The following is a 23,890-nucleotide window of genomic DNA, read 5'->3' on the forward strand; positions in this document are numbered from 1 at the left end:
CCTCCTGTGAAGTGACCCATTTACCTTGGTCTAGTTTTGCATTTTTGGATGCAGCTAGCAAAGCAGTCTGTTCTAAGTCCTTTATGTTCACAACCTACCATTTCTGCTGCAGGACTCTCAGAATGCTTTTCATTGCATATAAAAGTGGAAATAGTAATTTAAACTTAAGATAGCTTGAAGAAAAGCAGGGGCACCTGTGGTGACTGGCCTTACGCTCTGATCAGAGGCTATTAAATGCCCGGACAGCCCCAGTCCAGGGATCGCAATATAGGCTGACTCCCAGTGCCACATTTTCTGCTAACAAATCCTTTATGCCTGGAAAAGCAACCCATCTGTGAGAGGCAGTCTTTAAAAGATAACTCACTGGTGGGTCTTCCATTAGCTCTCCAAGCTCATGTCACATGCGGATTTTTTTATTTTATTTTTTTTTAATTTAAATACTAATTTTCTTGGATCCAGTAAGTTTGGAAAATTTTCATCTTTTGTGCTTAAGCACAACATTCTCATTTAGTAATCTACATGCTTGGAACTAGGTGTAACTGTCAGTTACAAGCATCATCTCTTTTGTGACTTACACAGTATTACCTGTAAAACCTATTGCTTATGCATCTGTACTTATTTAAGCATAACCACATCAAAAGGGAAAATAAGATGTATCACTGTACCTTTAACTGGTGCAATGACTTTCCTGCTACCTGGACTGGTGCACCTGAAGTCAAGTAATTAATTATGTTTGCACAAACAGGGGATGGGAGAAATGTCATAGCAAGTTACCAGCAAGCTGTGTAGTAACTAAGTTATTACTGAATTCGGCTTTTATGGTACAAAGACTAAAGTCTGTATTTACTGATAGCTCTGGCTTTCTCCTCTCGGGTGTTGTGGCCAAATACTAGATGTTAGAAAGGAGCTGAATTCCTTTCCATCCCCCTTCAAGGTTCCAAACAAACTTACTTACAGTAGTATTCCCCCAGATATAGTCTCCAGCAACCTGCAGCCCCTGATGCAGGAAGTTCCTGCACTTCCTTCACCTCTGCTGTTAAGATCTATTTGAGGATTTTCTGTCAGGGACTTGACATGACTCCCTTTAGAACATACAGAAACTTTTGTCATGAGCAACATCAAATGCTATGATCTATATAGACTGACTATTACAAAACCACTTATATTCCTTATGTCTATAACCTAGCACCTGGTATCTGCTCTTGTCTCTTAACTTCAATAAGCAACCGTGTCCAGGTGTTCTCTATGCAAACACTCCATGTCATCCATTATTTTACAGAAACCTGTGAATCCACTGTCCTCTTTTTCTAGGCCACAGAGTCCATCTGTTCCTTCTGTGAAAGCTTTTTTGTAGCCTTATTAATTCCTGCTGCCCTCCTGTGTCTCTCTCCTGGTTATGCTACACTTTTTCCAAGAACAAGAGAGGATATAGTATTCCAGACATGAAAGCACTACACACAACTAGTTTTACATTATATTTCTTACTGGTTTTGCTAGTAATTCCCAGCATTGTTTTGGCTGTTCTTGAGAAATCTGTTTTTGTTCTCATAGAATGATCTACTGGGCTGCCATCTTACAATTCAGTGCTAAAAGATCACTCCAGAGGCCAATGCTGTGAATGTGAAGTTTAGGTGCAGTTCCTGTCCCTTCCCAAGGTAAGTGCAAATTTGATCAACAATTAATTTAATGTGGACTTTCTGCTCTTGCAGGTAATTCTTTCTCTACGGGTACAATAGCCTACTTTCTACATGTTTACTTTCACGGATAGTATTGTATGTCCAATAGCAAAATCCTCTGTGTTTCCCATTAAAAGCGACATGTTCTAATTTTCCACACTTCTGATACCTCTACTGTGTTTGAATGCTTGTTTAAAAATAGGTATTCTGGTTCTTTTTTATTTATTTACTCCTTTTCCCCAAGACCTACAGCATTTACATAGAGGCACCTTATACAATAAATACATTTTTTTTCCTCTTTAAACGGGACTTACTTGTTCAGGTGCCTCATCTTTTCAATGTAATTTTTAACTATTTTATCTTCAGACTCTGCTTTTCTTGACACCAGCTTCAGAAATGCCATTCCCAGTGTGCTGCCTGGCACCCAGCTGCCTGCCTTCTCAAACTCTAAACAAAACTTGCCCAGTAACCTCAACCTCTTTGTTTTGCATGTGAGAAATTTCATCCTGTTTTTGCTAGATGAAGCCTGTCCTTGCATAGGAAAAACCTTAGGAGACACAAATCTATGTTCCTCATGATGCTAAGTCCCCTTTATATGTACCATTTTTCCAAGCAATTATTTTAGAAGACCCTCTGTAAATAGTTTTTAGTAGCAAATGCTATGAAGTTGTCTGTTCATTGGACTTTCTAACATCACCTGCTGTGGCATTATAAATATCAACCAACCAGTGTTGATAACATATATGAATGTTATTTGGGAGACGGAATGGAAGCCCTTTAAGTAGTGGATTATTAACTGACCTTAAAGGGAAGGCACTCAAGCTGACCAGTTATGCAGCACGAACACTCTCTAATAAATTACAGAATTAGTTTTGACAAATGAAAGCGACCACTTTTGACAACTGCCTTATTTAGCAGATCAACAGAATGGTGCTTTAAACACAAGCAGTTTCTGCCACTGTTTACACACTGCTGCTGTCACTAATCAGTTGTACAAACAACAACCACAGTGGAAAGCTTGCTTAATTTGGGTTGTACACTTAATGACCTCCAGATGACAGCAATATTGAAGCTGGGTTATATAAAATGAAGTATCAACAGCTTAGATCATTTTGGTGTGTTCATTCTTAGTAGTACTGCTTTCTTACAGTTTGAAACTGGAGGCATGTTGCTAACCTTTTCTAAATCCCAAATTCCAGGTTAATCTCTGACAACTTAAAATCAGCAGTTCTGAAGCTTCAGTATGAAACTATTGAACTTTTAAATGACCTCAAACCTAAATGGAAAACATTTTTAAAGTGCAGTGAGAACTGCACAGTATGCTGATAAAATTGCTGTACAGTCAAGCTGAATCAATATAGAATCTAAAATTCCCAACTTGCTGAAATACAGCATAAATGGAAGTATTCCTGAAGTTCTGTCACAGAATGTACTGGACTTCAGCCAAATTTTCTACAAAAATTCAACCTTTAATAATATTGCTTTTGCACATTGGTAGTTAGGTTACTAGAGACTGTCTATTTTGCCATGTTAATGGAATTCAAGTTCAATATGGGATTTGAATAGCACTGAGTGAAGTCTGTAATCTTCACTATTGAGGCAGAGCCAGCTGCTTTCAGCTAATAAACTGTGATCTCATTAAAAGTTAGCATAACAGTACCTCATACTTCCAGCTATATTTTCATGGGATGAAGAGGATAAGCAACCAGAAATACCTAAGTGGAAGATTTTCAGATTACTTAGGGCAACTTTATCAATTTGCTTACAAAGGCAGTATTTCAAATTTCTGTATCATATCCTTCCTTTTTTTTCCCTTCAAAGGGTCAGCCACACCTTTCTGCTTTCTACTTTCAAAGTTATTACTATCACCTCTAGGCTTTTACTTTTGTGTTACATGGACCACTTTGTGTTTCTGACTAAATATATTTATGGCACATTAGAAATATGAATTCAGAAACACTAACACATACTGGTGCTATCCTAGCATAGAATTCCATTCAGTTCTTTCTGCATAGTGAATGTTCTTTGAAATGTCAGTCTGAAGTGCCTTTTAGAAACAGTGAAAGTCAGCATGTTTTAACTAATGGCTTTAAGGCAAAGTTGCTAAACATACTGCATTTTTTATATATATAGTTTACTAAAAGTAATTTAAATTAGCTATTGTCACTTCAGGGAGGTATTTTGTTTATTTTTTGTTGGTTTTGGTTTGTTTATATATATATAAAAATATGTATATATGTGTATATATATGCGTAAGGTATATAATACTATATATATTATAGATAATTATACGTCATATATATTTCACTATATATTTCTATAAATTACTATATATTAATATATAGTGTATATTACATCATTTATTGATATCAATAGATATCAATATATTTATATACTGTGTATTACTAAACAATACATTATATAGTACATATATAACAAATCTATTTATTAATATAAAATGTAATATTTCTATTAATATTTATTGATATGTCTCATTTATATAGCTATTATACATTACATTATATTGTAAATATTCTATATTAATATACTAAGGATTTATATCTAATGTTAATACATAAGCATATAAACATAAACTTTATACATTATATATAATTACATATATTATGTATATTATACATATAATATGCAACCTTATATACATAATATAAATTATATATGACAGATAATATAACACAAATATAGTTATATAATGTAATGTAAAAGTTATCATATAGCATATATTATATTTATATTTATATAGTTATATATTTATATACTTATATACTTACATATTATATTTAATAGATAGTGTATAATATCTTATAATTGATATTATATCATATAATATTCTGTGTCTATATGCTTATATAGTAACAGCAGATATTATATTTAGTATATAATATAAAATAATATAGATCATTTATAATACAATAATCTAATAATATAGTATTCTATAAATATATATTATAGCATAAATAATATTGGAATAGAGTATATATTCTATACATGTTATAAACATATATAAAATGTTACATGTTTATATATAACAAGCATATATATGTTAGATATTTTATATAGAGAGCATATATGTATCATGTTATGCTATAGACAAATACTATAAAATTTTATAATATATGTAAAGTTGCATAATTACACATAATATACATTATAAATCAATATATCTGAATATATTTTGATATTAGTATCTTTAATATATTACAGATATTAAATAGAACTGTTTTAAATAAAATTCTAATTATACATACTATAAATTATATATTATACAGTATATATATTATGTCCTATTTCAATATATCTAATGTATTAATACAATCATATATTTCTATAGTTATTTACGTATCAATATACACATTAATATATACTATATATTAGGTATGATATTTTATCATATAATCATATCAAACCATATTGCATATGATAATCTTATGCTATATGATAATATTCTACAATATCATTATAATAAAACAATTTGTCACATAGATATTAATTTGATATAAATGAAAACTATATAATGTATGATATATCTATTATACTAGATTCTATAATAGATATATTACATATCATACATATGTTATAATTTCATACTATTGTAATTTTTATTAATTTTTAATGTAATATTATATTTATATGACACTTCATTAATATGTTGACTTATATTTATATGTATTACATATCATATATATGTGCTACAATATACCTAATATATAACATAATACATATGACATTATATATTATATACATATATACACACACACATATATATAAACAAACCAAAACAAACAAAAAAGCTAGAACACCCCCCTGAAGTGACAATAGCATTTTTAATTCACTTCTAGTAAACTAGAGAAGTTCTCTGATTTGTTCTAATAAAAATTCCATTCACAAAGAATATATAGTTCTGAAAATTGATTCCATAAACACTCACTTATCACTTGATATGCTGCAGTCTATAACTGTTCTTTTGCTAGTGTTGACTATTAAGAAAGGCAGCTGTATTATGGAGTTCAAAGCTGGAGGGCCTTGATTTCGTTGTTCATTTTGCTGATTTCTTTGTACCAAGTTTTTGAATGCTATTTGCTGTGAAAAGAAAGAGAAAATAATCACTGACAAATAGAAGGCATCAGTGTGGAACTTCACAAGCTCTTATTTACCAACTCCCAACAGCTCCAGGAATTTTCTGTCAAAAGATAAGTTGTAGCCTGACTCCCTCTCTGCACTAGTGTGGCTCACCAGGAACAAAAGTTAAAACATTAGCTTCTCACACAGCTCCTAATGACTGTGTCCCCCACTCACAGTCCCCAAAGGAGAAACAAGACAGGAGCAATAAAATAAAGCTTGGTGAAGAACAGTTCCCCATTCCTTCCAAAAAGGCACTGGAGGCACTGTTACATTATATGCACAACTACCTCACATTGGGAACTACTTATACTGAAAAAATAATTATCAGAAATGCCAACATTTCCCACTTCCCAGGACCTGTATTCTCCTCCCCGTCTCATCCATCTCCCTCTTTTCTCTCTCAGAAAAGTTAGCAAGTTTTTAAACAGGTGCTGTTTATGATGCAGCTCCCTTGCTGTTACCTCTGACTGCATATGTATGAAAATGTGTGGGTTTGGGAGATGTTATTTGAGGGACTGGAAGTCAGTGTGCTTACCCAGTTTGAGGCACTACTTAGTTCACTTAAGGGGAAGATGGCTAGACAGAATCCCAAAGCACTTGTGAACCACTTGACAATGAACATAATCAAGGAAATAATAACAGTTGTAGACAGTAAAGGAATCCAACTCTGTCATTTTCAGATTAATAGTTAAGAGGGCCTGAGTTGCCTTACTGTCACCAGGATAATTTCATGTTACTGTTATAGAAGCTGCTAATTTATTAGGTCAGATAGATAGAATTGTACCCTAAGTAGAGAAACAGTTTTTGGTGATGAAACAAGAAGCATTAGATATTTAAAAGTTTCAGTCTATAGCTAATTACATTAAAATTTTATCCATATAGTTGCACCAGGAAAAAAAATAGCCTTATTGCCTGTAACCTCATTAAAAGAGCCCAAATACATTAAATTACTGAAAGTCTTCACAGACTGAAACTCTTAAGAATGCTTCTAGCTATTTAGAAAATTTCACTTTATAAGCAAAGATGCATTTGAAATAAATTTCTGCAAAGCCAAAATCTAAGTCATCTTAAAGGTGCATGTCAGAAGGTAAGAGTTGGATTTCCCACTCTAAAGATCCAGGAGTGTCTGTCTGTCTCCTCCAAAACAACTCTCTATTCATTTACACACGTTGTGTTGTAAATTTTGTTGCTTAGAATCAGAGAGAAATTTTCTGTAAGAACTGCTCCAAGAAGCAAACTCTGTGGGGGGAACTTTGAGTCAGTGGAAGCAGTTGCAAGGTGTTCCCATTCCCACTAATGGTGACAGACCTTCAGAACACTAAGAAAACGCTTGTGGCACACTGCTGCAGCAGCATGCCTGTTCACTATAGTAAACACAGACCAGAGAGTGAAGGTAAGAGGTACCCCTACTAGAAGCCAGGAAGGTCACAGCATGAAACTTTTCTCCATAGTATATCATAGCTGCTAAATAAATCTAGGAAGAACTTCAGAAGATCTAATATGTCAGATCAGAACTTGGTGATTTCATTTACAGAAAAAATAATTAAGTATACCTGCAGCAGCAGTTCTTGTAGCTGGGCTCGCTTCTGTTTTATCCTTTCAATCCGCTTCTGTTTTTCTATCTTAAAATATAAATGCATCAGGATATTTACTTGGTTACCTTGTTTGTTCCAGTGTGCCAAACTGAAGAGGCTTTACAGCTGCACCTTACAGAAATTCATGCTTTCTTTAAAAATGGTGGTTCCAGGGCATAGTAAGTAAACTGCAGAAGTTTTTTCAGGCCTACCCATTTGCCATATATTGTGTTATTTTTCAAAATAGACGAATTGCACAGCCACAGGAGTTTCTCCATGAAAAAGGTCAATAAATAAACTGGTGTCCTTCCCATTCCTCCTCTCTTTTCTATTGTGCACTGAATGCCAATTAGTACCAAACTAAGTACTTGAGGAAAGGGTGCTTTGGGATTAGTTGGTTGGTTCCTTTTTTTTCCATTCTGCCCCCCACTCTTTTGGAATTGTGCACACCCCTTCCACTGTTGTTCTGGCTGCAAGCTATCAGACATAAATGTGTGGAGACTGTGCTCAGGATCATCACCTGCATGTTTCCACAGAACTCCAATTTTTGTTTGGACTACTTATTTGAGACTTGCTTAAACTAACAAGATTTCAGCAACAAAAGGGGGTGGAGGTAACATTATCTACATGAGCACAGGTTTCATTTCTTGCAACAGTTCTTTTAATGCTAGTTTGAGGGTCAAAGCTGTATTCAACCTAAATATGCAGTGTTTGGGACAGCAATGGCACCAATGACTACTGACACTGCAGAGACAACCAAGGACACTTTAGTGTCCTAGGGCAACCCTAGTAAACGATGCAGTCTGTCAAAACTAAACTCCCCTATTTTATTTACAGTGGTGCTTTGTGGACCCGCACCCCCTCCTTAAAGTTTCGTTCAGAGCACAGTTGAAGACTTTCTTTGCTGGGACAAACATGTAACCCTTAAAACCAATACACAATACAGATTCTAAGTTAGACATGGTTTCTATATAACAAGCTTTTTTGTACTGGTTTCTCATTTTTGTTCTGGCAATCTTACTATGTAAGAACACATGAAAAAGAGTTCACACTTTACACAGCCTTAAAGAGGCAAATGAATTCAGGTTTTCACACCATGCAAATGCAGCTTTATTTTCTATTTTTTCAGTTATGTCATAGGAAGCAACATTTTAAAGAACTATGCCTGGCTTCCATTTTGTGCATATGCAATTGGAGCCTGAAACAGTGAAAAGTGTAAGATCATGGCTGATGAGACAATGAAATTCAAGTTCCAGATTTTAACAATAACCTATACTTAAGATAATGCATTCACTGGAAAGAATTTGAAAATGTACATTTAACTGTAGCTTTTTAAAAAACAGAATCCTGAAGAAAAATGGTTGAGCATCTGCCTACTTGCTGGGTGGATGTATTTTCCAGGTTGCTGTACAGTAAAGTACTGTCTGCTGGACAGACAGTAAAAGCTTCGTTACCACATCTAGAATGACACCTAATGTAAATTAACTTGCACAAAAATAATTGTTCTGTACTGCAGAGGCATCCCACCCACCTTTTAAGGTAATTTGATACCACAGGTATCACAAATAAAATACACATTACAATGTATTTACAGTCAGTGCATCAGTCTGCAGTAAATACAGTGACTTGTGATTTTTATTTATAGAGCATTTGGCCTGAAGGACAAGCAACATTTGTGCATATGAATTCTGGCATCCTTACAAAAAACACAGTAACTCCCAGCCTGCTGGAGAAATAATGGAAACCACCAATAAGTAAAATGTCCTTTTTTTCCCTGTCAGTTTTTAAGTAGCATTTAACATCCTAGCAGGAATTACTTTTCAACTTCATTTCCTGTGACTGGCATTTCCAAGTACAGACAGGAACATAAAATTGGTGTCTTTTTAAATATATACCATTTTCTAAGCATAACTGCACCATATATTCTTGTGACTCTTCTGCTGTTTAATTCTGACTACTACAGACTTTAATCTTGAAAGTATTCCCTGATTTTGTAAGGTGAACAGGTGGGTTTTTTCCCCAAACTTCATGTTGTATAATACACAAAACTGCACTAAGTATACATAAACATATCCTTTCACTTTATTCAAATATCAAAGGAGGTATTTTCATAGTGTGCAAGAATCAAAACCAATCTGATTCAACTGAGGAAAAAGTACCCTCTTCTAAAGTCAAGCACCTCTATTATCACAACCTTTGACCTATGCAAAATTTCCCATGTACCTCACCTTACCTCTAGATTCTGACATTCCTGAGCTGAGTTTGTGGGAAGGCCAATCCATCTGATTTCCTTCTTCTCTTTTGAAATTATGTTCATTGCCATCAGGACATTGAGGGCATCATAAACTCTCCGCCTAATATTTTTCTGATCATAAGCCTGCTAAGAAAACAATACAGAATCAAGTACAATAAAAATTCAAAAAGGAAAAAGAGATGGAACATATCCTTTAGAGATACATAGAAGATAAAAAGACAGAATGGCAGTTCAGATCAGAGGAGCATTAAAACATGATGTCTTTATTGGTGCTACTACTTGGGTATCACGTGAGCTGTTGGTTGCAGATGGAAGCCTCAGGCCTGCTTGAAGCCTCTGTGCAGCAGACTGACACAATGGTAAGTCTGTTCCAGTTGAGAAGCCTAACTACTTTGGCATACTTCTCTAATTTGCTTCTAATTTAGAGGGAGTTCAATTCTTGATTTTAATTCTGTATTTTTAAATTTCAGAGGGTAAGTCTTTATATTTGGGAAGTAGTTAAGTAATGAAGGAAGGTATCTGGTGTGGCAGGACAGTGCAGAAACAGAAGAGACGCAATTCCATGATAAACCAGACAGCTTTTTGATGGTGTAACACATTTTCACATATATTTGCTTACCGAGTCTGTGGCTAGGTGGCTATTAGAGTTTGTGAATTCCAAAACCAGTTCATCAGCAACTTCATTGTACGAAGTTGTTCCTTTACGTTGAACTTTTTCACATACTTTCATTGAAAAATGCCTCAGACCCTTCCCATTTTTATCTCCTTTTTTGCTTCTCTTACTGGAAGGAAAAAAAAATTGTTTTAATACATCACATCTTCATAAGCTACTTTGTAATGCAGCAAAAGGCTACTTTTTCCAACAGGAATCAGGACTGATGACATCATGTACTACCTAAATGAAAAATAAAGATGTTCTGCTTTTTTGAATCAACTTCTTATTTCTTTCATACTGTCAAAAAAAAGGGCACTGGAATCCTTTCCCCTTTCTCAGCCATTGCTACATGGATAATGCTTGAACACATGCTGCTGCTGGGCTGATCCTTAGAAAACTACATTTGTAATTCATCTCCAGGTAGTTTCACAAAAGAGCAACCAAAAAATGGGGAAAACATTACAAGATGTTTAAGTGCTTAAAGCCAGACTTATAGGCAACCCATGTTTGTGCTTGCAATAGAAAAGTGATAAAGCAAAGAGTAATGAACTACAAGGAATAACATACCAAGAGCTTTTATGTGGAAGTGGGAACATGACTCCCATCTCTCTGCAGAGCAGATCTGAAGTAAAAAAAGTCTAACTGTATGCATCAAATACATGTTTGGTAAAACTCACCTTTCTGAAAAATCTGACTCTATAAATTCTTGGGTCCGCTTTCTGTCCCTAGGCAAAGACAATTCAAAATTAAGAGTAAAATCACATTATACATTTTGACCAATAAAATCAACGTATTTGGGCCCTAATGTTTACTCTTATTTGTTTACTGAAAAGGGGGAGGATAGCACACACAGAGCTTGACAAAAAGTGAGGGGAGGTGGTCAGGACTTTGAGTTTTTCTAAGATCACTGCCATAGAACTTCTAATCCCAATTTTACCATGCTTTGCCTGTATAATTTTAGGCAACTCATTTAATCAGAAACCATAGGAGGTGCTGGTGTGAGCTAGACAGATAACAAAATCTCTTCAAAAAGGATAAGCTGGGCTCCTTTGAAAATTCCTATTTAAAATTTCTTCCTCTGGAAGAAAAATGCTCTTAAGCAGTGCACAAATCTATCCTGTATTTCCAGGACACTGAATGTTTTGGTATCTTTAAACAAAAAACAAGGTAAAACACTTAAGCTGTTCATATTAGAGCTAATGTATACAGAGCTGAAAGCAATACGCTGAGGAAGTAGTTGAGATGAGTTCTGCACAGGAGCAACAGTCACCGGTCATTGCCACTTTCCTTATAGTTCTGTTCATAAGCTACAGCAAGCAGACTGCAGGTGTATTCCAAACTTGTATTTTATTCTTGCAGGTGATACAGTGCACACAGTGCTGAAGAGCTCACAACATATTACTTCACATTGTTACCTTATCATTTCAAAACCAGGGCTCACAGCAGATACTTTTGCAGCTAAAACCGGACAATGCTAAAAAAGGGAGCTTAACAAAAATTATGTATTTGAAGCTCCACGCCATGAAAGCCTCGTGTATCTGGTTGCACAACCCAGATCCCACCAACAGACATCTTCCTCAGCACTGCAGGATCTGTCTGTGGCAACCCCTGTCCATGGTGCTTAAAGTCACAGGCCATGTGGTTTGGGCTGGCTGCAGCTGGCGCAGGGGCTGCAGTGTTCCTGTGCACAACAGGGACCTGGACCAGCAGTAAACGAAAGAAGAGCTGCCCCAGGACTGTAAGCCAGGCTGCTGGAGGTGCGGTAGGGAGCCCTGAGAGTGAACATGCTCTCGTCTCATTTGATTTTGGAAACAACTTGGAATCTGTGAAGAGGAGCAAACAATGGGTAAAGCAAGGAGTGTTTGTGGTCCTCTGCAACTGTCTTCAGCAAGGGGTCACCTCTTAGGCTTGGCAGTACCACCGAGCCTTTCCTCATCTCTGATTTTCAGATGAAAATATGACCTGTTGTATGGACTTCTGCAGGGATCAATACTGATCAGCCAGTCTGGAGAACATCTTGCTCCTTCTTATGGGTGAAATGATAGTTAAGCTCATTGGAAATACTGTGGATTTTGACAGGATATGAATAAAAGGATGGTGCTCTTCCTTGGTGGTGGTGGTTGACGCACTCCAATAATCTTCATCACCAGGTTTTGATGAAGCCTAAGAAAGCTAGTGAGTGTTGAGTCTCTGGTTTAGCAGCTGTGAACAGACACTACAGCTTTTCACCTCCTCTGGGGACTGAACCAACTTCTGTCTGTCTGGCCTCCACATGTCCCAAAATTTGCTGAAGCTAAGTAATCTTTGACAACTCCTTTTCCAAATAAAATCAGAATGAAGAGATTTTAAAGGGATTTATGGAAATAAACACGGGGGGGGGGGGGAAATTCTAACTTAAAAACTTCCCAGCTGGGCATGTAGTTTATTGATTCGGTGCTGGGGATACAGTGACTGGGAAGCACAAGCCTAGGACACTCCTTGCTTACAGCACAGAATGAAGAAAGTCAAGGTACAACCACTGTACTCTCCCTTCTGCTGTTTCTGAGATACTCCATTTTCCCACCTCTGGGGCTGGAAAGCTTCCACTGACACTCATCACTGATGACAGAAGATAACTGAGATACAGAAATAAATGTTTCATTTTCAGAGGCAAAGCACTACATCTGTCTTGAGACAGAAGTGCTCAGCAGTACTGGTATTGAAAGAAAAAACAAACCTTGAAATACTGTAAAGACCAGATTTCCTTAGAGAAGATAAAGACAGTCATGTTACTATGGAGTACCTCAGAACCCCATGAAAACTTGTTGCTATTGTAAAACAATAGTAGAAGTACAACACTGATTACATTCAACATTTTCCATTAGAGTTAGGTCTTAAACATCTTTGAAAGTGTTTCCGACTGTCTCTACCTCTGTTGGCACCCTCCGATATGTTCAACAGCAAAGCTATTTGGATATACCATGAATTCATGAAAAAAAATAAAGGCTTGTTTTAACCAGACACATGAATTTCTGATTCTCTCTCATATGCTGCCATGGAACAAAATTTAAACAGACCGTGAAAGTGACCAATGCTTGCACTTCCATGCTCATGTGCTCCAGACATCAAAAGTGTATAACAAGCTGAAAAGCATACTCCTTTAAAGCTGTGCAGGACCCAGGAGATTTGACGCAACATATAGACACAACAGTATAAATAAAGGAAAAGATCAGAACAGATCCTCAAACACCTTTTAATAAAACAAAAATCTTACCCTGGGACCCAGCCAGAAGCTTCCGTTATGTGTGCCTGTGTAACCATTGCTGGAGCTGGGTTATATGGACTCCCAATGAGAACACTCCCTGAATTGGTCAGTCTTTGCGATGTGCTTATGATCTATGAAATTTAGAAATAAAACACAGCTCTCTTAAGAAAGCAGAGTTTACCAGAGCCCCAAAGCCTCACTAAGCATTGTACTAAAGGGAAAACCACCAAAAAACCCAACAACTTCTGTACCAGGTGCAAGAAGCAATCAAAACATACAGAAGAGATGTCATAAGCAGCTCTTCATACATGAAAATAATCACAATGCTGTTAAGATTTCTCCTAATTGTACCATATTACTGTATTACTCATCTAGAACTAAACAAGTTCTGGCAAACAGGATCTATGCCCATGCACATCTGTTTCCTCAGAAGTACTCCTAGGCAACTTCTTGATTGCTGTAATTAATAAAACCTCCTTTCCAATAGGTTTGCCTCTTGTAATTATTTGCCTTCGGTACTGGAGACAACCTGAGCTGCAGGCAAAGCATTCCCAGCAGTTTCCAGCATTCCCAAGATCTCAAGGCATTCCAGCAAGCTAATAACACAACACTGTACCTCTGGAATGACATGTAAAGTCTATACAGCATAAACTGAACTTACATGTAGTCAAACCTGGAGAAATTGTACAGTATCTGTTAACACTAAGACACTTGGTCACAATTCTTAAATCTCATCTAATTCATTCTTTAACATAGGTCACCAGAAGAATTCAGATAGTATGTAAAACTAGAACAGTATTAATTAGTTAAACTTTAAAAGAAAATACATGGTAAATTATTTTTATTCCAGTATGGTAAATTCATACCAAAGCTGCCTGGACAATGCTTTTTATTCACATGCCTTATTTCACTTTTTAAAACTTTATTGTACTCCGTTTGTAGGTGACATTTTGAGTACTGACTGTATTAAACTCTGTAGTTCCCTTTACTACTTAACTTACCCAATACCCATATAAGTACACAGCAGACACTTTGGTGTCCATCAGTATTGTTTAAACAAGTACAAAAAATATTATCTGAAGAATTTTGCATTTCCTTAGCTCATGGAGCGTTAATTCACATCCTTCCCAGCACATCATAATTATGTGTATTTTTTTGTCTTGAAGACCTAAAATGACCTTACTTATTTTTGCAAGTGGATAGCTTGACAAAAACAACTGAAACCAGAAATTTAGGAAAATCACCACACAGGTACGAGTTAGATATTTAGTGGTCGAGAGTGGAGAGCAGAATATCCCAGGCTGGCTGCTTTACACACAGGCATAGGAGCAGTTTTTGACTGAATGATTAATTTGTAAAAGCTTGCTTAGGATCAGCACTGGTGTAACACAAGGATGTGAGAGTCAGTAATGCAACATTTCAATTAAACATCGGTCCAGTCCATTAACTTTTTACACCAGTTTCTTACAACATTAAAAGCACGTCTATTTGCAGTGAGCGTTATGGCTCTGCAGCAAACACATGCCACAGAGATCTTAAGTATTTTGCACACTGAAATGCATTTCACCACATTCCATCCTCTCTGAAGTTTCAGATTGTTCTACTGATGCCTTTTAAATCACAGCTCAAACGTGTTGTAAAGGACTATTTTATATCTAGCCTCTTCACTTTCGGGTGACCACTGTAACAGAGGTGGCATATCACAATGGGACTGACCATGTCCCTTGTCGCCATCTAGTGTTGAGGGACCCCGGCAGCAGCAGCCCCCTCCCATGGCTGTCACCCCTTTCCCTCCCTACAAAGAACCAGCCCAGAGCTGCCTGTTATAGCCACAAGTGTCACGAGTACAAAAACAGGCATTATTTCAGTGCCACTTTCAAGTTTACTAGTAAATGCTTTTACTTTCACAAAAAAATGCTGCACCGTGTATTTTCAGAGCACTAATTCCATCTTAACAGCAAGTACTTTTCCACTGTGCCTGAAGTAATCACATAAATTCACTGCATAGCATAAAACAACAGAAGACCTCACCCTAATTTAGTGAACAGAGCACCTGTAGGAGGTGTTAAAATTCCTGTAATTGAACACATTTTATCAATAACACACTGTTATATTTATGCCTACAGACCAAATCTAAAGAAGCTGTAACAAACTCTCACACAGAAGAATCCAGCCTGCATATTGTGCTGATTCCACTGTTTGCCCAGCCATGCCCTAGGGGATTCAGAGCCATGGTCACCATGCAGCCAGCAGCCCCCTCCACTGCCGCTGGGGCTGTGTGCTGGCCTGGAGTGCCTCAAGGGCTGAAGCCTGCAGTGGTGAAGTAACACTAGAACCCCCTCGCAGCAGCAGGGTATTGCTAAGGCAGGCAAGATGGCAAAGGAGTGCTGACATTCCCTTTTATGAGCTTGCAAACATTCTTTCTCTTTTAATGGTCTAGCAGACAACACACACAGCTCTCCACTGATGTTTTACAAGGCCTGTGTAAAAGTCTAATAAAAATCTTTTCTGAATAGAGATCAGAGTAAAATAATAAGAAATTAAATATTACAAAAATAAAAAAAAAATAAATGTGCTTCTCACACCATGCAGTAGCTTTCACAACTTCTACCTGCTGTAGAATCTAAGCTGTAACTAGGGTTTAACACTATAGCAAGGCCTTGAGAAGTCATGCCTAAGAGCAGGGACTGCTCACCCCTGTCGTCAACTATTATTTACTGAACTCACAAAATACAGCTTCTGTAGCAGAACTACCCCAGTGAAATGAAACAGGGCACGGGGCATGTGCTCCAGCAGGATATGTACCAGTACTGAGGCACTGAAGAGGTCCGCTCCCTGGCAGACACCCTGTGGGTAGTACTGCAGCTGGAGAGCTGTGCACCATGGAGAACACAGCATGGGAGCTGCTGCAAGGCCTGTGCCCCACTATCCAACTGGGGCCACTGAAGAACAGTGATGTGAAAAATACCCAACACAACTGTTTATAAAACTCATCAAATGGTAATTGATAAGTGCCTGGCAAACAGGTAACTAGAAACAGTTCCCTGTACTGACATCACCTAATTAGTTGTCTAGACACCATAACACCCAAATTTCTTCTCAAAGCCAGACTGGCAACACACACACATGCGGTTATCACTGACAGGAAAAGACAGTTTTAATAAGAGGAGCTTCAATAAGTTAAATCTTCAGTGTCACACTCGAGATATTTACTGCTTGTGCTGCTGGAGATCCACTGGTGAGAACATGACTCACAATAGGCAAAGAGTTTCAATAAAATTCTTAATGGGATTTTTTGGTTTTTTTTTCTTACCACACTTTTGAGTTAAAGCAGCAGCTGGTGAAGTGTATCCATGTCCATTTGAAGCCAGGAGAACAGGTATCCTCCAAGGTCACATATGCAGGATGGCTGCTGCAAGTGGCAGTACCCACACATCACCCTCCCATCCAGGTGGGGCACCTGAGCAGCCTTTGCAGCTGAGGCAGGAAGCAGCATGTTCTTAGCACTACTCACATCTTTGCTTCTCATGTTTCCATTTTACACTAGCAGGAAGGCATGTGGCTTGTTGCACAAGTTAGAACTTACCATTTGGGGCCCAACATTCACATTGATTGGTCCTAAGGTTTTTGGCAAAATCTTTGTTGGAGAGTTGGTGCTGGAAACTGGCAATGTGATTATTGAAATGTTACCTAAAGAGAGCAGTAAAAAGAGTTCTAAATTACTTCCTTAGTAATCAATGACTAACACTTTGGCAAATTCTCATATGATTTGAACATTGTGGACTCAGGTTAGCTTTTTTGACTCATCCACTGCAAACACACCTTCACATAAAAGCCTCCTGACCTTTCAGCAGATGTCACAGGAGCACCTCACAGAACGACACCTGCAATACTTAGCTTTAAAATTATGTGTTAGTGTTTTATTTCCAGAAACAACTTTTTCTTGCCTAAGAGCACACCGCCTGTCATACCTCAGCGCTAACAGTTAAAATGAATGAGTACACTTTTTTTCTAGAGGTCGGCATACAAACCCTATTTATTTGGAACATAAGCACATATACAAAGTGTTATTCTGTAAACAGAATCACGTAACAGTTTGGGCTAGAAAGGACCTTAAAGATCATCTGCTTCCAACACCCTGCCATAGGCAGGGACACCAATGAAGTAAGCCTACTGCAGCTTATAAGTAGAAAATGACACCTTTACTACTTACCTGAAGTACCAGCATGGGCAGCTGGACATCAAGATAAAGCTAGCCATGTGATCTCTAATCCAGCATGTAATCATCTGAAGATGTTTATCATCTTTATGATTGTGGACTGCTTATGGATCTAGCTTATCCTGCCCTCAGTTCTATGCCAAGAGCCTCAAAAATGGTGCTGCTCCTACTCTAGGCCAAATGGTATCTTGTTTTCTTGATTATTCAGACTTACTGTCTTAATCAAACTATCATGCAGCACTACCATTAGCCCACAAGTGTTCAAACTGGTGCATACAAGCCACTCAAAGCAGTGAATACATTTATCTGTGGGTATGGTGGCAGCAGCAGCTCCCGTCTCTATGACAGTTCCAAAGCAAAAGAGCTGGGAATCAATCAAATAACTCCTCCAATTCTTACATACAGCCTCGTTCCTCATGGGGAATGACAGCACTGGGTCTGGAGGCAGAATCAAATATAAGGAGGAGCTGGCATTGCCTCGTAATCCAGGGGCAGCTTGGGAATGGGCTGTAAAGACAAGGACTGGCTCCTGAAGAGTCACTGAGACTCCCTGGCATCAGCAGATGGAAACTGAAGGCATTGGCATTGATGGGTTCCTCAGAACAGGGCACACCCAGCCCTCACCACACCTCCCTGCCACAGGAACTGGCCCATAGCCAGCTGAGCTCAGATGGTCCCGAGATGACTTCGTGGGGGCTGCATATCTCTGCTCCCCAGTCGTTTCTCATATAAGCTGTTCCCCTCCACTGCTCACTTTCCTCTTCTCATGTGGTCCTGAACCATGGTCGTTCAGGTTATTATTTTAGCACACCTATGTTCTGCCATGAAGTAACTGGAAAATCATACATTCAACAGTGTAGCTTCTCTGTAACATGAAACAGAGCCACACAAATGAGAAAGAAAATTTAAAGGACCTTCTGTAGGTACAGCACAGAGGTTGAACACATGTTCATTTTTGTAAGGGGCAGACGTGCCTGTGTACAAGTATCAGAAATATTTACAATTTCAGACAAGGATTTTGTAACGTTCAGTGTACATTCCTTCGGCATCTGGAATAACACCATTACTTGATGCCGATTTTCCAAAAGGCAGATCTGTATCTGAGAACATTCTCAGAAGTAGCTTTTTTTTTCTCAACTCAATAAAAACTGAGTGCTATGGGTCAACTAACTCACCTAGGAAAAAAACGCACTTACAGACCCCACACATTCTCAAACCCACCCCACAGTACCTTCCCTGCTCTGTTATGAAACAGCTCTTGTGAGGTAGTGCCAGAGTGCACAAGACTACAATAGTTCCTGATTTATGTATTGTGTTCCCATTTTGAGCTCAAAATAGTTCTCTAAACTGTCCAGTCACTTGGCAGTTTTACTTTTGCCACAGGATTTTGCCCAAGATGTGCTAAGCTGTGCTGACATATTCCCAATCAAAATGTAATTTCCCCTCCCACTGCAGGCTGCTGTTACCCGTGACATGCCTGTCACTTCCCAGTACCGCTGTAGAAATCTCCTCTTTGCTGCTGCAGCTGAAACTTGTGGCACCTTTTCCTCTGGGATCAGCTCTCACACTTTCTCCTCACCCTTTTTCCTATCAGAGGAAATAAATTACTTTGTCTGGTGCCGACCACATAAGGACACATGGAAAGTGCAGTTAAACTCTGAGATGTCAGCTCCTGGACAACAGTTCTTTTACCACAGAGCTGCACCACAGAGCCACCTCCAGCCACACTGCTGGCCTGCAAGAGGCACTGTAACGTCATGATTTACAATGCAAGACTGGAACGTGTCAGACTCACTATACTGTACAACCAGCACTGCTGGTGTACAGTACAGTTAGCACTGCTATTGTCAGATATGCATCTACCCACCACCCCACATCAGTCGCTGTGCATGCAATTTGTTTCCTTCTCAACATGTGGCAGGTAGCTGGTGATCTTTTTTCCGCATGTACGTATGTACCTCCCCTTGCATGTGTGCGTGCACATACACACAGACTCTCTGTAAACTGTAGCTTAAAAATACAATGCCCACAGCCAAAGCCACACACAACCACCAGATTTACTGCAGCAGCCCTGGGAAAAACCCTAATGCAGAGCTCCTGCTGCACTGAGCTTTCATGTACAAGGCTACCTAGATATAGGTATACAACCATCATTAAGGCAGCTTTAGTAGAGTCCTTCAAATGACTTCATTTAAAAAAGACAGTTGTTTACATACGACATATGCCTTGAAGTGTTTTTGACTAGAGTTGCTGTAGGTAAGAAACATTTTCATCTTCTAATCCCTACACAAATCCCACATTTGGCAGCAGCAGTGTCAAAATGATCTTAAGAAGTGATCAAGCTTCCCTGCCCTTTATCTTCCTTTTTAACTCCTTTATGGATAAACACAAGTGTGTGACTCTATAGACTTTTAAACAGGTAGGATGGAAAGGGACCAGTTTATTTTTGTGAGTGAGATCTCTCTCATCTAGCACGGACAGAAAGAAAGAGCAACCACACTTTTCACAATGAGGTCATTCTGTGTATACATCAGCAGTTGACAAATCAGTAAATAAAAAGGCTTATCACTTATGAATAAAATATTCACTACCTCATGGGTTTCTTTTTGTTTGTTTGGGGTTTCCCTCCTCTCTCCCTCCCAGAATAGGGTCATAGTCCAGATACTCATGTGACCTCAACTGCTCCAAATATTTAATGGTGGAAGCACCAACCTCCCATCTGTCCTCACAGCAAACATGATGTTTGGTTCAATTATATCACACCGGCAACTCAACCTGAAGAGACAGATTTTACAGTTGGTATCACCAATGCCACTACTCTTGTCTAAACACAGAGAAATCCAGCTTCCAAGAGCATTCCATCCTGCCTGCGGCCCTTGCGCAGTGGCAGCCTAGGTCAGTGAAACACAATTGCCACAGAAGGACCTGGAACTGGCCAGGACAACATCATCACCACAAACTGGAAGCTTCAGCACAAGTACAACCACCTCCGAGAGGGGGCACTTGCTAAGGTGACTGGCTGTGTTTTTTACCAGACTGTCGAGGCTGTCAAGGCCAGTGTGCCTCTGTTTGCCGAAGAGCTGGCAATCTCCACAGTTCTGAAGGCACAGTAGTATTACAAAACAGCATTAACAGGAACAATTTCTTCAACGCTTTTTTATAGAACAGCACAGAAAAACTACGAGGAAGTAGGTGTCACATCACAGATAATCTAAAAATATTCAACAGACTTCTAAAACATACTCAACAGATTTCTGTAGTCAACTTAAAGCAGAAATATCACCAAACAAACTCTCTACACACTTCATCATACAATAACTGTAAAGGTTTTACACATTATTAGATTCCAAATAAACACCAAGTCTTAATAGCTCCCCTCATCTGGGGGACAAAAAAAGACTACACTGGTTTATGTTCCAGTGAAAACCAGCAGTGGGTACACTGATAAGCTGAACACAATGAGACCCATCAGCCTCCTAGTCACGGTCATCTTAGCTCATGGATGAAAAAGGCCAGCAGAGATGGATCAAACTAGAATGATTTGTATAATAATACTCAATTCTTAAATAATGTTTCTCAGCAGTTTCAAAGCACAAAAGATGGGTGTCATTATTCCCACTTTACCTATGGAAAACCGAGCACATGGGAAAGAGTCCCACTTCAAACTCTCATAGAGGGGCTTTAACTGCAATACAAATAACCCTACCACAAACTGAGCATGCTCATCACTGATGGAAATCCAAAAGTAAAAGAAATCCAGTGGCATATATATGTTTCTCTTAGAACAAAAGCACTTTGCTTCTACATAATAATTTGTATAATAATAATAATAATAATTTGTAGAATAGTAATAGTCCACAAATAATTTTCCATCCCTCAGTCAGCACTACTGCTGTTTCTCATGGAACAAAACCACTGTTGCTATTCTTCCATACTGTATAACTATGATCTGTCCTGGGACTTGCAAAATATTTTTACTTGCATGCACACAAAAAAAATCAATTTAAATGCTCCTCAGCTTCAAGGAGTCACAGAACAAATTGGTTCATGTTTATGTTCATGTATATTCACATGCACACACTAACAGCCCACAACACTAAAACATTGTGTGGCATCCTAAATAACTTGACACAAACAACATGGACTACCTGACAAATACAAAGCTAAGGAGGTTTGAGCAATTCCTCCCCTCCCTGTATAACTTAATCTGTTGGGTCTGCAGCTTAGTTACAAAAATAATCAGGAACAATGTCAACCAGAATCTATAGCATCTGTCAGAGCCAGTTTCAACGGAACCATAGCTGATGGAAGCTGGGGCCAGGCAGTTAGGATCACACGCAATGCTCACATCAACAAAAAAACGCCTTTGAATTTTTAGACAAAACATGAGGGAAATGCTGCTAATCTGGATTACATATTCAGAGCTCTGAAGAAAAAAAAAATCCACATTTTTAAAAGTGTATCTATGACCAGCCATTGTAAATACAGACTATAGCTTGACAGTGATGGCACAAAAACCCAGTTCAGAGTTGTGAAATACTGGAAGTCCAATAAAACATTTTGCAACAATGTGTGATGTGTCCTCTGGGTCCTCTACTATACTACAGCATCAACTGATCTCCAAGATCAGGATACAGTAGTATAAAGCATATACACAACCCGAACTATTAGCATGTTATTAGTATGCACGTATTTTCTTGGTACATTACTTCATTTGTTTCTTCCACAAATTTACTAAGGCTATAAACCCAAGTTTAAAAACCCTAGATAGTCTGTAGAATCACATACATATCTAGAATCACATGAAATCAAAGGGATCTAGAGAAAAAACAAAATGGGGAAGATGGTATTACAGCATACTTCAGGCTTACAGTGACCAGTACATTTTCAGTCTTTTACTGTCCAATTGAGATAATTTTATAGCAGATAACAGTTGCATGAATCTCTAAGTACCAAGGATAGGCCTACTAATAAGCAATCCTGTTGTCCTGCTCATTTGAGCAGACCTCTTCAAGCACACAATGAACTCCCAGAGCTCTCCAGGCCTTGAGCTTCAGTCAGATATCCAGCACACTGCCACTAAAATTCATGCAGACCCTGTCACCAACCCACACTCCTGCCCGCAAGCACAGCCATGGCTATGGCTATGCAGCGAACTTGCTTCATTTTCCTTTGGCAAGGGGGAACACTGGGCGTGTTTCGGCTTAATCCACCCAGTGAACTGCTTAGCCACCTACACAGATACGCTGGCACCAAATAAGGAAATGCTTAAAAGCAACTGTGAGCTAACCAGAGACAACTTCACTGGCACTGTTGCCAGAGAAAATGTCTATCAAAGCAATCTAAAAGATACCTGCTTTACCACTTCCTTCACAGTAGCACAGGCATATAGCAATCCTGTGCACTGAGAAGTTTCTGGAACACCAGCTCTATCAGGGCTTAAAAAAAACTAAGCAGTGAAAAAAAACAAAACAAAACAAAAACCTAATGAAACAAAGTTTCTTGTGAAGTTGCATTAAAAATTACGATTCCTACCCAAAGCAATCTGGATTGCAATCTGATCTGATTAAAGGATCCTCCCTCCCTCATGGAGGCTGCTGCAAGACAGGTGGTCTAGAGCTGAGCTCCCTTTTCCCTCCACAGCTATAGACAGAGAGCGCCATGTAAATTCACAGATTTTGAGAATATACACTATTAACTAAGGACAGCGCAATTCACCAAAATCACTGTGTTAGTCTACATTACACTTTTTAAAATAAGAAGTAAATGTCACTCAACCAGCTGGAAACTGTTGCTTCTTCCTTTCACACCCTACCAACTAGTAACTGTCAACTCACTGTTCACAGATCAAAGTGGATTAGTACCCAGCATCTTCACTCAAATACAGGCACACAGGGTCAGCCAGTAGATTTTTGTTTAGAAGGCAAATAGAACAGTTAACCCGTCAAATTCAGTTTTTACATGCAAGAGCATTCCCTATGAAAGATAACAAATTATGGTTTCAGTAACTTTTGTTGTTCCCAGGCACTCACAAATTTAGAGTTCTTCAAGTTTTCAGGACATTATCTATTGAAAACTAAACTTGCGCTCCAGGGAACTTCTCAGTGTATTTAATTGATCTGATTTAC

General features: G+C 38.2%; 1 protein-coding gene across 4 annotated transcripts in view; it reads right to left on the reverse strand.

The window, feature by feature from the left end:
• Positions 1-23,890, reverse strand: part of TFDP2 (transcription factor Dp-2) — a 61,177-nt gene that overhangs the window by 14,995 nt on the left and 22,292 nt on the right. For 3 of the 4 annotated variants that reach the window (XM_034063500.1, XM_031047177.2, XM_031047178.2), the window contains 7 exons: positions 17,130-17,233; positions 13,553-13,674; positions 10,977-11,024; positions 10,264-10,426; positions 9,624-9,770; positions 7,370-7,438; positions 5,623-5,774 (listed from right to left, as the gene is read on the reverse strand). In XM_034063500.1, the coding sequence (XP_033919391.1) occupies positions 5,623-5,774; positions 7,370-7,438; positions 9,624-9,770; positions 10,264-10,426; positions 10,977-11,024; positions 13,553-13,674; positions 17,130-17,233 (805 nt within the window). The remainder of the gene's footprint in view (positions 1-5,622; positions 5,775-7,369; positions 7,439-9,623; positions 9,771-10,263; positions 10,427-10,976; positions 11,025-13,552; positions 13,675-17,129; positions 17,234-23,890) is intronic. The other variant, XM_034063501.1, reaches the window with a different exon arrangement.

Source organism: Melopsittacus undulatus, chromosome 6, assembly GCF_012275295.1.
Source record: "Melopsittacus undulatus isolate bMelUnd1 chromosome 6, bMelUnd1.mat.Z, whole genome shotgun sequence".
In the NCBI taxonomy this organism is placed as follows: domain Eukaryota; kingdom Metazoa; phylum Chordata; class Aves; order Psittaciformes; family Psittaculidae; genus Melopsittacus; species Melopsittacus undulatus.